The 17,612-nt window shown below is 40.6% G+C and overlaps 1 protein-coding gene across 4 annotated transcripts in view; it reads left to right on the forward strand.

Moving 5' to 3' along the window:
• The window catches only part of LRP6 (LDL receptor related protein 6), a 274,404-nt gene that overhangs the window by 26,328 nt on the left and 230,464 nt on the right, over nt 1-17,612 (forward strand). For 2 of the 4 annotated variants that reach the window (XM_044418371.1, XM_044418372.1), the window contains exon 1: nt 6,195-6,627. In XM_044418371.1, coding sequence (XP_044274306.1) covers nt 6,573-6,627 — 55 coding nt within the window. In that variant the 5' untranslated portion in view covers nt 6,195-6,572. Of the gene's footprint in view, nt 1-6,194; nt 6,628-17,612 lie in introns of those variants that run through there. The other 2 variants (XM_044418370.1, XM_044418369.1) reach the window with 2 other exon arrangements.

Consider the following 17,612-nt stretch of genomic DNA (forward strand, 5'->3'; position numbering starts at 1 on the left):
ACAGAGAAATTATACTGGGACCCAAATAACCACTAATCTATGAGGTTGCATAATTCTTCCTCATATTTTGTTATTCTTTACATGAGTTTTAAGTTATTTTTATTGGCTACCTTCACTCTTTGCTATAACATGTTATTGTTTTATCATGGTTATCTTCATTGTTATTTTCAAGGTGGCTATACATTTTTTAAATAACTAATGGGTAGGGAGGCCAAGCCATGAACCATATAGGCCCCGACTAGAATGTTACCTCCGTCTTTATGGAGGATGACCTGTCGTTCTGACACTCATCTGGAATACTGTGTCGAGTTCAGGGCACCAAGATTTTTAAATGATGCAATAAAATAAGAAAGGGTCCAGAGGAGGGCAACAAAAATGATCCAAGGTTCAGAAACACTGTCCTATGAGGAGAGACTGAGGGAACTGGTCATGTTCAGCCTTGAGAAGGGAAGACTGGGTGGGGGGGTGGGGGGGATGATATCATTCCATAAGTACCTCAAAGGCTGTCACAAAGAAGAAGGTCAAGATTTCTTCTTGCTGATACTAGAGTGTAGGAAACGGAATAATCAAGTCAAGTTGAGACAACCCAGATTCAGGCTAAATATCAGGAAAAGTTTACTCACTGCCAGAGCAGTAAGACAGTGGAACCAACTGCCTAGAGAGGGCTCTTCCACACTAGAGACATTCAAAAAGAAACTGCACAGCCTTCTGAGTGGGATGGTATAAATTGGTGTCCTGCAATAGCAGCGGTTTTGACCCAATGGCCTTCATGGCCCCTTTTAACTACTATTCTACAATTCTATGATGAATTACTAGTCATGATGGGTATATTGGAGGCAGTATGACTCTGTATGCAAGCCGGAGAATGTCCCTTGCGATTTTCCTGTGAGCAGCTGACTGTCCACTGTGTAAGCAGAATGCTGTTCTAGCATATAGACCTTTGGTTTGATCCAGTATGACTCTTCATAGTTTCACATACGGTAGTTCTAGGCAGGGCAATATCTCTCTGCCTCGGCTTCCCAGGCAACTTTAGTGTAACTCATAACAATAGAACAACAAACTAATAACAGCAACAGTAGAATGTGCCAGAATTTTGAACTGTGCTTGCCACAGCCTGGAAGCCACTGAAGCTTTTTCAGTGTAGAGCTGGGATGACATATTCCTTGGGGCCTGTTACACAGGAGCTTCAAATATGTCGGCTCTTTCTACATGTGTATGCAGTTTTAGGGTATTACCTTGACACTTTGACCCAGGAATCCATTTTTTTCTAGAAGGCACAGCCTGCATAGCTGCCAGGAACACAAAAGACTCTGGAACTCTGCATAGTTGTAAGAACCTTAGGGTGCATGGGACCCAACCTTGAATTAATTAAAGGAAGAGTTTTCTTTCTACTGGGAGAGGGTGACACACACACATGCAAATACCTGCCTAATTACAGTGTGAAGTCATGATACATCTGGCTAACCCATGAGGGTACATCTACATTGATTGCCCAATTAAACAATGGTGGGGGAAAAATAATCCAATCTTGAAGTCTTATCTGTTACCTCAAAGTCCATCAAGGTCAGAACACTAATCCAACTATTCTAATCAACCTTGATAGTCAGCTTTTGTTCCAAATATTGGGCTATGTTACCATCAATGAAAAGAAATCAAGGTGAATATAAAAGTAATCAAGAGGGAAGGCATTTCTCTGAAGTTTTTCTTTAGTAGGCAGAACCAAACTTTTGTTCCCTTTGCTTCAACTTATCCTGCATACCACTTCTGCACAATCAACCCTTTTGTAAGCTTGTGTGAAATCCTATAACTGTCTGATAGTAGTGATTAGTGTTATTCCTTCTGCACTAGTGTATTTGCATATTCTTACATTAGTTTATCTCAGAATAAACTCAAGATTCCATACCGTTATGCTATCCTCTGTGTTGACTCTTTACTACTACAATTCTCTATTCTACATTGGTATCAAGTCCACATTTCCAGGGCTGCAGTTACCCTGTAGTTTCCTACTGAATCATCTTACTGGCTGTATTTGCCTAGAAATACTTTTGGCAGGGGTGATTGCTTACTGTGGCTGTCAGACATTCTTTGTTGCATACACAGGGCTCCTGCTGGAGTAGGCTGCTGGAACAGTGGGAGGATATCAGATGTATGCTCAGGCAAAAGGTGGTGGTGGCTGAGAATCAGCTGGACAGTGCTGTGGGAAGGAGCAGTGCCACTAACGTAATTCCCTTTCTGCTCCCTCCTTGGACACCTGACAGAAGCCCTTCATGTGCATCAGCAGGAAGAGTGTTGAATCAGCTGGGTGGTTGAGCCTAGTTGATGGCAGAAATTGCCCAGTTGATTCCCATGCTCATCCCCTTTTCTTGCTCTTAAATGTAAGAGAGGCACCTCCAACCTGGCATCCACCTGAACACCTTTCTTCCAAGTGGGTGTGATAATGTGTGTGTGTGTGTGGGGGGAGTGGAAGCATCAGCTGAGCAGTGCAGCCCCAAGCAGGCATCACCACTCTACTGATTCATGTGCACAAGGGACTTAACTCTGGGGCACATGGGCAGTGGTAGCAGGGGAATCAGCTGAGCAGCGAGGCTTACAACTGGGCACTGCCATTCAGCTGAGCCTCATCCTTCCCATTCACATGTGGGGAAGCTTCCCTCAGGTGCATGCAAGGGGAGCCAGTATGGGAATCAGCTGAGTGGCCCGTCTTTCCTGGCACCAACCGCTTATCACCTGCTCCTGTTCCAATGAAGATTTTTGTTCTCTGGTTTTAGCCTTGATACCATAGTAAGTCATGTTTTCTGGGCCTAGATGACACAGCCTGCCATCATGGTTAGGAGAAACCATAAAACAGACTATAATTTCTGTTTGTGGTTTCTAAAAACCAAACATACCCTGTTGACATTCACATGACACACCAGCCCAACAAGGGTAAAAAACCACTGTGGTTGTATGTTGTGCAAACCTGGCTGGAGATTTATTCCTCATGAACTGAAGGCTGATCAGTTAAGAGGAAAGTAGTTGGGGCTTCATGGTTTGCACAAAGGGTAGTTAAGGACATGTTACCTCTGGGTGGCAGGGTCTTACATGTCATGTAGATATTGAATAGAGCAGAGGACAAGATGGAATCTTATGGGATCCTATAGCTCAAAAAAAAGTAGTCTTGCAGTACCACCTTTTATGACTGCCATTTTAGGTTAAAGCACAACTACTTTAATGGAGTGCCTCCAACCTCCAAGCCAACCACTGAGAGGTCAAGGAAAATTTGTCACACACTGCTATGTCCTGGCAAAGATAATCAGCCAGAGGTCAGACAGTTTCTGTGCAAAATCATGCCCAATATCAGACCAAAAGGAGACAATTGATTCTATCCATTAGTGCCTTTAGTTGAACAGCAGCCATCCGCTTGAGAATCCTGCCCAGGATAGCTTGTTTGCAACCAGCTGTTAGCTGTTATAATCTTTTAGTTCAGGAAATGCTGCTTTAGGATTGGCTTCACAGAAACATAGAAACAGCGTGAGTCAGAAGGGGCCTCCCGGGCCATCTAGTCTGACCCCTGGCTCCAGCCAGCTCTGCTCATGACATGCCCACCATGTGAATGTCAACTCATTCAAGTTGTCTGGAACCATTTTGTCTTGCATGGAGGCAATGCCCAGCCAGTCATCCCCTTCCCTTAGATTAAGGCAGAAGAAGTGAAACTCAAGTGCTGGATGTTGGATGTAACCCACCAAACATCTTGTCCAATCATTGTCTGAAGTCACTAATGTTTTTTCTAAGGAAAAGGGACCAGAGGGTGCTTCAGACAAGTTCACTGATGGAGCTGCAGAACAAGTGTCTTCCAAACCACAGGCAGAATCGAGGCACCTTTTGTCCTCAAATTACTCAGCAAATGAGTCACAGCAGACTACCAAACATAATTTTTATCTTCCTTCTAGGCATCTGAAGGTTATGGAAATGCATGACATGTCATTATATTGCACAGTTCTCTGCCCCTGCTTTGTATTATGCATTGCTATTCACCACTATCAACATCAGAATGGAGCACTGATGACAGGTTCTTTTTATATTGGTTAGATTTACTTTTATTTTACACTATTTTCCTCATTTGAATTTAGACCATCTCCGTTGCTGTTGATTTACATGCAGGTCCTTGATAAACCAAGTGGATACACAAATTTGATTGCCAGAAGAGGGCATGAGGAGAAAACCCTGTCAGTCACCTGTGTCATTTTCATATTGCACTAGGGTTTGGGCAGGAGTTTCAGCCATGCAAATGGTAACTCCTCAAGGATTCTCAAAAGCCCTATGTTTCCATCAGTTTCCAGGTGCAGAACACTCCAATGGTCCCAACGTCCTTTCATAGGAAGAAGCATACACCCAACCCAGCAGTAACCTGGGTGAATGACTGGGTTCACATAACATACTAATGAGCCACAGTGGATTAGCATATGATGCAAACCCACAATAGGTTTGCCAGAGTGGGTGGGTTTTGGGTTATTACCCACCCTGACAACTCATGTCTTGTAGCTGGGCTTGACATTGGATGGGTTGCTGTGTCATCTGAACCTGGATGACATGACCCATTGCATTTGTCTTCCATGTATACACAAGGAACTAGACCAGGGATACCTTGGCTGGGACAAATGTTACAAGAGCAATTTGATATATTGGGGATAAAGATAACCAGGATTGTCTTAAGAATCTTCACAATACACATGTTGAGTGAGTAAAACCTTATTTTTAAAAGTATTTCACTCATTCCAAATGACAAAATATTTCAGTAGGAATTTCTTTCCAGGTGTTCCCCCAAATGCCCTTTATTTCTAATGGAAAAACTTTAAAAAACATGTTCATCCCATTTTTTTTTCTTCTGGCCTTCACATCTATCACCCCAGCACAGCACCTGTCATTTTATATATTAACAGCTGACTGTATAATGCAACAATACTACACATATTCACTTGCATAAGCCCCACCACATTCAGTAATGACACACACCACTAGACATAAGTTGCAAGTTAGAATGAGGCATGCCATCACTCTTTTATTAATGTATTAAAAATAACAGGAAGAAAACTTACTATTTGTACAGGGTTTATTTTAGCATTAACAAATAGTATATAAATGATCCAAGTAGTCCTTCCAACAAGTCTGCAAGATAATCCAGTGTTCTTGTACTTGGAAGAGAGTGCTCAGGTTGAAGAGAATAGGGGCCTTGATAAGGTCACCTTGTAACTGCATGGCTGAACCAAATATTTCAAAGCTCACTGTCTTAAGGCCATTCCACTTACAAGGCCATTCCACTGGAAGCAATTCTCAACAGGGAGCAATAACCACAGCCAATCCTGGCTCTCAGCTTAGTGCTACCTGTACTTTCAAAAACACATGCTTATCTCGTTTGCAAGCTAGTAGGGTTATGGTTTTGAAGGACGAAAGAACAAAGGAATCCATAGGGGTTGGTCAAAATTCCTGTGGACTCCTGGAAATAGGTTGATTCGTTATAGATCAGGCTATATTAAGTTAGGTAAGTCCCTTGTGTACCCTTCAAGCCGGTTGCCTACCTCTGCGGAGTGGTTATGGATAGTTAATATTTCAAAGTAAAGCAGGGGATTAAACAACCACACAAAACGTAACACATTTCCCTCTCCTCTCCCTTGCCTCACGCCCGTGCCTGCCTATGTCGAGCCAGGACTGCACGTTCACCTGGAGGAGGCAGCTGCTGCTCAGCCTTCTTTGTGCTTGTGCTGCTGCTCTTGCTGTGTATGTCCCTGAAAGTAGTTCCGACAATTCTCAGGTCCACAGTGTTATGCAGCCGAGAACCTAATCACTTGATTAAAAGAGAGAGAGGTAAATGAATCCCTCAGGAATGCGACAGGGCTGTTGTTTTCTCTTTCCCGTGGGGAGGTGTGTTCCGAGGGGAGGGGATCACCACCGTTTCCCACAGTGTTTGGGAGTTTCTCCTTCCCTGAGCGGAAAAGGGAAAGCAGCTTCTGAAAGAACAAGTGCTTCCCCCCTCTATGCATATGTATGTGGGGATACATTTGCAATAGGAGGAGATGGTTGAAGGAGGGATTTTTGCATGCGAGAATCCAGGAGGAGAGGGGAGGCGGCGGCAGCGGAGATAGGAAAGGAATGTGTCCCTGCGCCTCTTCTCTCTCTCAGCCTTCCAGAGAGGAGGAGGAAGAGGTTGTCAGAGGAGGAAGGAAGGAGTTGGAAAGGAATTGCGTGAACAGCGACAGTCTTTTGCATTGAGGAGGCGGTTGAGGCAGAAATGGAGGATCGTGTTTACTTCCCCCGCTTTTTTTGGCTGGGCAAGGAGCTGGAGGTGAAGTAGTCTTCATAAAAACAAAACATAGCAGAGGAAAGAAACATTTTGCGGCAGCGTCTCTCTTGTCGCTTCTCAAAATTTTATTCTGCTATTGCTTCTTTTCTCCCCGCCACCCCGAAAGTATGAGACGGCGGCAGAGGAGCTGCTGCTGCTCTCCTCAGCCTCCTTCGCCTTCCCCGCCGCTACTACCGCCACTGCCGCCACCCCCTTCTTCTTCTTCTCCTCGCCGGTGAGAGCCAGAGAAGAGAAGATGGGCGCCGTCCTGAGGAGTCTCCTGGTCTGCGGTTTATGCTCCCTGACGAGAGGTGAGAAAGAGGCCCAGCAAGGAGGCCAAAAGTTGTTGAAAGAGCTTAAAAATCGGGGCGTCCCCCCATTTTGTGCGTGTACGTATTTCTAGAGTGAGGGGGGAGAGGAAGGCAAAGGCCTGGCTGGGCTGCTAGGAAGGGGAGTAGAGGGGCCCGCTGGAAGGGGGCAGAACTCCTTTATTTCTTTTTTTCCCCCTAGGCTTTGCTTTCAGGAACTTCCCCAAATCCCTGAACACGAAGGCCGGCTGCCAGGATTTTGCAGAGTGCAGAGCTTGCCAGTTCTGTGTGTGTGTGTGTGTGTGTGTGTGTTGTAATATAGCCCTCTACAGTTTAATTTCATACAGAATTGTTTTAATTTTACCAAATATACTTACCATTTTTACTAGTTTTTGTGATGCTTGAACTTTGGAAAATAGTTGCCCAAATTAATCTTCAAGATACTTATCCCCCCCCCACACCAAAACCTCCCTATCCAAAGCCTATTCTTCGTATCTTTCCAACTAAGCATGTTCAAGATTGCAGTATTAATGATGCTCAATTTGGTATTGTTGAATTGCCCCAGTTTTCAGTCCCAAATAAATTTACTCGAAATTGAAACTTAGTTACATAGGTAAGCATAGTGAAGGTGAGCCTAGTAGTTGTAAATAAGCAAATTAAGTAATCTTTACATTGTAACTGTGTGGACAATCTACTGTCTTTTTATTCTGAACGAGGTAGCACTGTGTTCAACAGCATTTAGTCCTTTATAATTGTATGTTTGAGAACTTAAGAGTATATTTTGGAAAAGTTGACTTAACTTTGATTCCACTCCTAAATACACTAATTTTGAAACATAAATTACAATGAATTAAACAAGTGAGACTGACAATTTGATCCTACCTATATCTTTGTTTTACTTTATTTTATTGGCAAAAGGTAGGATATAATCAAGTTTTCAACCAGGAACTGCATGTAACCAATACTTTTTTTTGCATGCACACTTAAACTGGGCCAAGTGTATATATCTTACACATTTCCAGTCATATGCACCAGTGTAATTTGATTTTGGGCAAGAGGAAAGAGATCTATCAACTTTAAGAAAAGTGTGTTTATTAGTAAAGGCCTGATTGGTTTTATGCTTGTCAATTGAAGATAAAAATAGACTGTTTTCTTATATTTGTGGTTTATTGTAGTTCTTTGAAAATTATGTTTGGAAGAAATACTTGTTCTCATCCATCTCCACAACTATCCTTTTTTTACTGTTGTGAAAGGAGAAGAATTTTGTATTTTTGCTCAAAGGAATTCTGTCTTAATTAAAAAAAAAATCCTCTGCCAGCATTGATTTGTTTTGATGAAAACAAAGGAGAATTGAACTGGATTGGAGGGAGCCCTGGGAAACTAGTTGATTGATTGATAATCTCAGGGAAAAAAAATCCTATTCCAAGTTTTTATTCATCTGTTTGCCATAGTGCATCCTCCTAGGAAAGTGGTAAGTATGTCTAAATGTGTGATGTAATACCAAATATTCCACTTGTGGAAGGAAAGTTGATTTAATTGGATTTCTGATTTTCAGAGGAACAAATGAACCTTTGGTTTAACTGTTTTCCTACATACAATTTAGTCTAGTTCTCTTATGTTGCCTGTAACCAAATAACTTAGTTTAATTTGCATCTGAGGCAAGAGTATAAAAATCAGTAGGGCCATTGCACGAATGATTTTTCCAACAGTAATACTATATTTCTACATTTCTGTGAAGTTTGTTAGACCACCTGATACCGTGTAGGAATAAAATTTATGAAGATAGTTAATTCTAGATTTTTATTTGCTTTTTTCCATATTAGAGCCAACTCTTGCTTCATATCAGGAACAAACTGCTTGTAAGTTTTGTTGTTTGTGTCTTATTAGAATTAATAGGAACAGCAAAGAGAATGGTTCTCCTGTATAATCCTATCATTGAAGGAAAGGTAGGGTTTCTTGTGCTGGCCATGTTGAAATGAATGGGAAGTATGCAAAATCATAGTTGAAATTAGCATGGAGGAGAGCAATCCTAACTATCACTGAAGGCTGGAAGGAGGGGGTTTAGATGTGCATAAGCACTACTTTCCTGGAAGCACCTGGTGTACCAGTGGTAATCAGCAGCTATAGGAGTATTACTGCTATTAATGGCATTTGTGTCCAGTGTGCGGTGTGTCTGTGGGTGACCTTGAATCCACTCAATCTGAAGTCTTGCTACTCTCCTTAACATGCTTGCAGAACAGGCCTGTAACCTAAGCCAGGTTCAGGCTGCTATTATTTTCCCTCATTGTGTTCAATGGCATGATTTTTCTTTTCAGAGTGATGATATGGGAACAAGTGGCAAAATGCATTGCCCTGCCACCCTGGGTGGAGTGATCCGGCAGTGTTCTTTGTAATTGCAGATTGTTTACCCTGACCCCACACCCACCCACAAACTCGGTTCTTCTCTGCAACTATCCTCTGCAGCTCCTCTAAATAGAAGCTGTGCAAAAACTGCTCTATTGCCCTTGTGTAACTAAAATTCATTCCAGTAGAAGCTAGGAGTAGCAAAAGGATTTTCTGGAGGATTTTGATCTTTCTCTTTTCAGAATTCACTTAGCCTTGCTGTTCAGTTTTTTATCTTAAGATACTCTTCCATATACTACTGTCCCATTATTTCTATTGGAACTTGGTGTGTGCTCAGAGTAGGATAAGTAGGAGTAGTTGACCTCTGATTATAGGCTGCCCTGTTTCATTTCTTTGTAATAAAAATAACTCGCATGATGTAGATTGGGTCTTTAAATTACAGAGAATTTAAAAATACAGGTCTTACTGAATATCCGGCTCTGGTTGAAATACAATTAGCTAATCCTGCTGACAGAACGCCTGCCCATTGAAGGGGGAGAAGTGCAATTTCCCTCTCCTATGTGTTTTCCCAAAATTTGCTTTGTGGGATTTATGGATTCTGCACAGCAGATTTTGAGAAACTACCAGGGGAGGAAAACAGGTGACAGTCATCCTGTATGAGTAGAATTCCATTGAAGTGGTTCCTTTCAGTTAGTACAATGTAATAAACTGTGTAGTTTGAGAAGCATGGTGTGATGATAGAGCACTGAAATTGGACTGGGCAAATCACATTTCAAATGCCTCTTGTCCATAAGATTCAGTGGGTAACTTTGGACTAGATAATCTTAAACTAATTATACATCACAGGATTAGCACTGTGGAGATATAAAACAGGACTGAGCTCTTTAGGAAAAGGTTCAGTACAAAATAATGATTGTGACATCCTTTTTGCAGTGTCCCTGATAGGGGCATTAGTTCTGTCAGTCTTGGTGAAAATTTAACTAGATGATTGCTGTTTCAAAAGCAGTGCTAGTAACTGAGTCATTACATACTTTAAATATAGAACTTTGAGGCTGTTCTTTTCAACAAAGAACACATTTCTTGGGCAATCAAGCTTTTTAATTAATGTTCATTTGAGCATATTTTCCCAGACCCTAATGATCAGAAAATAGATTAGAATGTTCTTTATGAGGCAGCAGACTCTTACTTGGAAATAAGTTCCATAGAATTCAGTGGAACTGACTTTTAAGGCTTCAGTACTTTGGTCTAAGTTTTAGGCAATGGTTATATTAGTCCATAGCAGGAAAATCTGTTTTGTGGTGCCTGGAAGAACTATTATTGTGGCATAAGCTTTTGTTGACTGGTATCCATCTAGTTCATGGAAGTATATGTTCTTAATCTTCAAGTCATCACAAGGTTTTTTTTTTTTTTTTTAAATCCTTTGCACAGTTACTTGGAGGTGAAGGTCAGGCTACAGATTACTTTGAATATGCAGCTAGAAACTATGTTGTTTGTTTTTGTTCTTTATTGTCAAGTAAGTGGAGAGGCTTGATCCTTATCAGGGTTATATTGTATGTGTGCTAGTGTGTGCACATGTGTATGTGCTAAAAAGGACATTAACTCTTTCTTGCAGTTTGACTGAATACCTCCTCATCTGTAATTTTTCATTGCCAAAAGTTATGCATTTGATTTAATTGCTCACTTTTGGGCAATGAAAAGTTAAAAGCAGAGGACCAGAACCACAGTAGAACCAGAGAAACACCCGGGGTCCCCATCCTATTAAGAAGTAACCTAATTTATAAACAAGATTAGTTTGATGAGACATGTTCTTGTCAAATCCATCCTGTATTAGTGACAAGTTACCTACAGATTGAGCTTTTTATAATCTGTCCCTGAATCTTCTATGTGTTGATATCAGAATGATTGGCTTGTGATTTGCTGGACTTTCACTTTTATCCTTTCTGAGGATAGGAACTACATTTACTTTTCTCAGAACCCCCAGTACTTCACCAGTTCTTCAGGATTTCTCAAAAATATAAATAGATGTTCCATTAGATACTTTAATGCTCCTGTGACTTGAGCTCCTTTAATGTGCTTAAATATTTTCTGACAATCTCTCCCTTATCTTATGGAAACCTACTTCTGCCCCAGATAGGACGCAGATCAATTTTTATTATGAAGCTATGTACTTGGTAGGTGATAAATTAAAAAGAAACAAACCCACAGCAGGAGGAAGGCTTTTTTTTTTTAATAGTTGAAAAAATTTACCTGGTTTTCTTTAACAGACATGTTCTTGGGCTTTAATTCTATTGCATGAATTGTAGTATCTTGATTACATAGTAGGAAGGCTGAAGTGGTCATGAAATGTATACTCATTGGGGAGCCATGACCAGTCTTGGCTGTCTTTTGAGAGTACTACATGATAAGGATGTGTTCAAACACATACTTTTATTTTTAGAAACCAATCTTAACACAACTATTCTTACTGTGGTCTGACAATGTAATTATAGCAAGAGGATTTTCCTTATGTCCTTAAAACTCAATAAAACTCAATTTATTTATAATAATTAATGTATATTAATTAGGCATCCTTCCTATCTTTTTTGTCTCCTAATGAGGAAACTTCCTAAAATAAAGTTTTTGCAAACAAGAATTAGGTGGAGAATGAGGTTACCTCAACATTGAAGGTTTCACTGTTGAAACCGTCACAGTCCTTCTTGTCCATAAGATTCAGTGGGTAAGAGTCTTCATTAAAGACTCTAGAGAGTTAGACTTTACCTTTTCTCCCCTCTTAAAAATGTTGCTCACGCAAAGCATGCATCAAGGGACTATCAAATATTTATGGAATATCCCAGTGCAGCATTATTGCTATGAGCAGTCCAGCTGTGATGTCAGACCTGGCCTGGAAGAAACCAAAAACAAATGGTTTCTCTCAGATATAAATGCTTTATAGAAAAAGTATGCAGCAGTGAAGAAAAGTAATTAAGCTACATTAAAAAAGAATGGATTAGAAATCTGTTCAAGCCTTACTTGGATGTCCAGTTGCTGCAGGAGTATATGTGCTGTGAAAATTCAGTTCACTTCTATTTGTCTTTGCCAAAACCCGGAAAATAATTAAACATTAAAACAGAATAAACAGAAAGCAAGAATGAAACAGATTATAAAATGAGAAGAATTGTGTGGCATCAACAATCAAATACATCCAATACTGAATCTGCAAATATAGGAAACTCTTATTTCTATCCTGAGGTAAAGAATACCCTAAGGTGGGTTTTCATATAAAACTAGGAAGTACAGTGGTCCCTGGGTTACAAACAACCTGTACTTATGAATGTACTGACTGTCATAAACCCTGTATTAATATCTCTTCAGAAAACCCATGAATATCTCTAGGGAACTATGCAGTGCATTTGGTGATGCTTCATCAGGGGCTGCACAGTTTCCTAGAAAGAGTATTCACAACTTTTCATTCTGGGTGTCAACTTAAGTGTACTCAAATCAGTGTGTTTTGGGGCACGTGAAGGGTACATAGTTCCCCTTTACTTACTCTGTAGCATTTGCCCTTGTAACTAGCCCCTCAGCTTTTGCAAGGCCATTTATGGTGAGGAAAAGAAAATAGCTGTGCAGGCAACCTTTAAGAACTTCTTCAAGAAAGCTACTTCAGTGGTAACCCCCGCCCCACTCCATTAGCAGCACAATCAAAGCCCAACTCTCTAGCACCAGGTCCATCTCCATCATTATTAATGTTAGGCTTAGTGTTTAACTGTTCTAAACTGTTTCAAGGACTGTTTTATTTTTTACAACACTGTATACCTATACACCATTCATTCATTCATTCATTCTCCCCTCCCCCCCCCAGTACCTGTAGTTGCCTTATTATTACAGTATTATTATCATTGTTACAATGGCCGTGTTTTGTTTAAGATGTTTCAGTGAATATGGGAGTCTTTCTTAAGTGTTTTATATGCATAGAAAAGTAAAATATATACATAGACTGAGACAAACTTTTGGCTTAGTCATTTGATCTGACTTCCATACAAAGTTGACTTAAGGGCAGGAATGGAACTCTCCCGTAACCCAGGGACTACCTATACTGTTATTTTACTTTATTTACATATGTAGTGGATAAGAGTGTGGGTCTGGGGCTCAGGTGATTTGGGCTCTAGTCCATGCTGTGCCATGGAGCCAACTGGATGACTTCTGGCCAGTCACAGATTCTCAGCACAACTTGCATCACAGGGTTGTTGTTGTAGAGATAAGATTGAAAGCAGGAGGAGAAGAATGACATAAGCCACTTAAAAAAAAGAAGGAAAAGGTGAGGCTAAAATGTATATCTTGACCTTTCTGATAAATTCTGAAGCAGCTAGCAACAGCTGAAATTAGATACCATTAACTTGAAGATAAAAACTAAGCAAATTGGCAATAAACAGTTATAGAATAAAAATATAAGGAGAAATGTCAGTCAAAGCAAGAAAGCCAATGTAACATTTAATTTAATGTTGAGAAGTGCAAATTGTTTTACCTGGTGATTAAAAGTTAGATTTCAGCTAAAATTCTTATATCTGCATGCTACCATAAGAAAGACCTTGTCTCTTGTCACCAGCTATTTCAGCTCAGGGAGGCGCTTCTGTTGAAGGTCTTGGAAAGTGGGCTGGTCATATGGACTACAGGTTTCCATTGTTGAGAATTGTATGTGGTTATGTGTGCTTGAATCTTCTGTATGCTATGTGTGTTTCAGTTTGTATGAATAGGCAATTCCATATATTGTATCACAAACTGTTGATAAGAAAACAAACGTTTCAATATCATCTCAATATATTTGCTTTTTCATGCTGAGGATATTTAATTCTGTTTTGTGGATACATTTCTTTCTCATAAGAAGGTAAGAGCTATGCTGGGTCAGACCAAGGTCCACCTAGTCCGGCATTTTCTTCACACAGTGGCCAGCTAGCTGCCCACAGGCCCTCAAACAGGACAGCACTCTCACTCGTATTCTCCAGCAACTGGGAGACTGTGTCTGATATGGGGGGGCTTATAACCCTAATGACTAGGAGGCATAAATAGCCTTCTCATTCAGTAATTTGCACAGTCCTCTTGGAAAGCAAACTGAATTGGTGGTCATCACTACAACTTGTGGAATGAATTCTATAAATTAACTGTGTGCTCTGCTAACATGTACTCCCATTTATCTGTCCTGAATTGCCCACCCATCATCTTCATGAGGTGATGCTGGATTGTAACATGAGAGGGGGAAAATATTCATATCTACTTTCTGTGTACCATGTGTAATTCCGTATACCTCTATCACATCTTCTCTTACTCACCTTTTTCCTAAGTGAAACAATCCAGATGATGTAACCTTTCCTCATAGGGGACTTGCTCCAACCCCTAACTCATTTTAGTTGCCTGTTTCTGCATTTTAGCAACTCTACAATATTCTTTTTGGGTGCAGTGACTAGAACTGTATATGGTATCTTAGGTTTGTTTGCACCACAAATTTGTATAAGGGAAGTAGGATATTGGCAGTTTTATTTTCCTAATTAAGCCTGATATGCAGTTTATGTTTTCTTGGTAGTCTCATACTAAGTTGTCATATTCATTAAGCTGTCAAGCACAACTCCAAGATTTCTTTTTTGATCAGTCACTGCTAGCTCAGATACCTGAAGCTGGGATTTTTGCCCAAACATGTATCACTTTACATTTGTTTACATTAAACTACATTTGCCATTTTAAAGCCCATTCTCCCAATTTGGAGAGTTTCCATTGGAGCTCACAGTCCTTTTTGTTTTAACCATACTAAATAATTTGGTGCCATTAGCAAATGTGGCCACTTGATTGTTCACTCTTAGTTCCAGTTCTTTCATCAATAATTTGAGAAGCATTGGTCCCAGTATGGATTGCTGTTGGACACCATTGTTTGCAGACTTTCATTGGGAGAATTTACCAGTCATTCCTATTCTCTGTTTTTTGTTCCATAAATAGTTACTGATCCAGAAAAGGACCTTTTCTTTCATTCCATGACTACCAACATTTCACTGGATTCATCCTTTCTGTCCAATGCAACACCTTCCTGCCATTCTTTCTATTCCACACTGATACGCAGTCTGTTTCCTTGAAAGTCAGGGCATGTTTACATCACTAGTAGCATACTAACATATGGCTCATTCTCAATGTATTTCATCTATTTTATTGCCTGTACCACATCAATAACAGCAGGTTTACTCTAAAAATTCTACAATATAATGAACAAGTTTTAATGCTATCAAAGTAAAGTATGACTATCTCTGCTTCACAAATTGGTATATAGCTTTGAACTAACTTGGATGTGTTATTTTCAGAGCTGTAAAATATGTAGTGTGTGTGCACCTATAGCGATTCAGATTTTGGTTTCACAGAAAGTGATGACATAATATTAAGATTGTTTAAAAATTTTAGAGGAGTAGACATGTTCATGATTATTGAAACCAGAATGGATTCTCTCGAAAGCAGTAAAGCTTTGATGATCAAGATCAAATCCTGAGAAAGGGGCAACCATTTCCAATATACTCTGCTTGGGAGCATTTTGCTGGATAGTTTGGAGCAGGGGTCCTCAAACTTTTTAAATGGGGCCAATTCACTGTCCCTCAGGCTGTTGGGGGCTGGACTATAGTTTGAAAAAATATGAATGAATTCCTATGCATACTGCACATTAAAAATAATTAAATTAAAATTAAAAACTTAAAATTTTAAAAAATTAAATTTAAAAAATGTTTGCTCCGCTCTCTCAGGCTGCAGCAAAAGCCCAAGATGAGGTGGAAAAGAGCTTGTCCATACCCAAGGGACACAGCTACAACACAACCAAGACACTTTATAGTATTTTGCATAATGCAGCTGATGACTGCAACTGGCATTTACAAAGAATGAAGCAAAAATACTAAGGATAAATACTGTTAATGCCACTCTTAGTATTTGAAGCAAGTCACCCCAGAACAATTCCCACAATGGCTGTATTTGGATATGAATCTAATGACTTACGTATTTTAGTGCAACCTTGCCAAAACTGGTACTGTCCAGATAAGTTGGAATATAAGTTCCATTGGCCATGCTAGTTGGGCATGATGGAAATTACAGTCCTCACCGCCGCCCCACTTCTGAGGGAGCAGGAGGCCAGAGAGATGAGTGCGGGGTGGCTCCCCCAGCCGGGAGAGGGCCGTGAGGAGGAAGGTAAGGGCTGCTTTTGGGATGGGGCTGTGGCTGACCGAGCAGGACACCCCCCACCTCTCCCCGCTGTGAGGGAAAGAAGCATTGTGGTCACTGCGGCAGCTTCCCCAGAGAAGGCTGTGGCTCCTGCGCCTCGACCCTGGCCTTCTCTGGGCAAGCCGCACCCACCTCACCGAGCCTGGGGGCAGCCACCACCACCACCACCATTGAGCGGCTGTCCCCGGGCTCAGCGAGGTGGACGCGGCTTGGCTTGCAGTCCATGGGTGTGGCTCACATACTTAAAAATGGATTTAAAAGGTTACATTTTTTTTACCTTCAATCTTTTTTTAATGTCCTCATCTTTCTCTCTCTTCCGCCCTCCTCTCTCCTGTTTCCCGCTCCTTATTCCCACTCTGTATATATGTGCAATGGGGAAGGGGGAGAGTAGCACACGCACAGTTGAGCTGTTACAATTTGTCTCATGCGCCAGCTCTCTGCTCAGTTTCAAAGAATGCCTGCGCCAGCTCAGAGCTTTTGGACTCACTTGGAGATTGTTTTCTCCAAGCGAGTCCAAAAGCTCTGAGGCGGACTGGATAAATGAGCATGGTGGGCCATAGTTTGAGGACCCATGGTTTGCAGCAAGATGCTGGAACTGATTAGGTTCATACTAGAGTCTTTTTAGCCCAGTGAAAATTTGAGCACCTGGCTGCCGTGCAAACTATGTAAATACTCTTGATTATGAAAGCAGGACGCCATGCAGCATGTAAGGGTAGTCCAGAAGAAAAGGCAGCCTAATCCTATGCATGTTGACTTAGAAGTAAGCTTAGCTGAGTCAGTGGGACTTATTCCCATGTAAGAGAGAATAAGATTGCAACCTAAAGTTAGCTTGGATCCCTGGTTTTGTGGATTCTAGGCATAATGCTGGATTTGATAAACTTTTGGTTTGCTCTTGCAAGGCAGTCTTGCATGAACCTTGGAAGTTCAAAAACTTAATCACTCACAGTTTTTTTTTTTAAATTGGAGACCCAATTTGCCTTTAATTTAAATTTCATTACTGTTTTAATTAGAGAGAGTCACAGGCTCATCCTCTGTCACTATGAATCTTGATAATGTATCAACAAAAATTATTTTTGGAATTACGGTGCTTGAATGAGTGGTGATATTCTGGTTCATGCCTTCCTAGATTCTAATGATTTTCGAGACCAGCCTTTCTCAACATTTCTACCTTGGAAAAAACTGAAATAATTTTAATGTCCCAGGGAACCTCTGCATAAACATTGTTATAAGTGTAGGCCCTGGATTTAATGTAAATAAAGCTTGTTAACTGATCTTAATTAGTGCTATTTACAGCATGAAAATTTATTGACATTTTGCAGTGTTCACAGTGACAGCAAAGCTGTTAAAAAATTTTCAAAGAGGGCATTCAAGCAGCAAATTGCAAGGTCAAAATGATATGACTACCATACAGCTCTGCAGCATGTTCAGTT

Source organism: Varanus komodoensis, unplaced genomic scaffold (genome assembly GCF_004798865.1).
Source record: "Varanus komodoensis strain SLA01 unplaced genomic scaffold, ASM479886v1 scaffold9, whole genome shotgun sequence".
Classification (NCBI taxonomy): domain Eukaryota; kingdom Metazoa; phylum Chordata; class Lepidosauria; order Squamata; family Varanidae; genus Varanus; species Varanus komodoensis.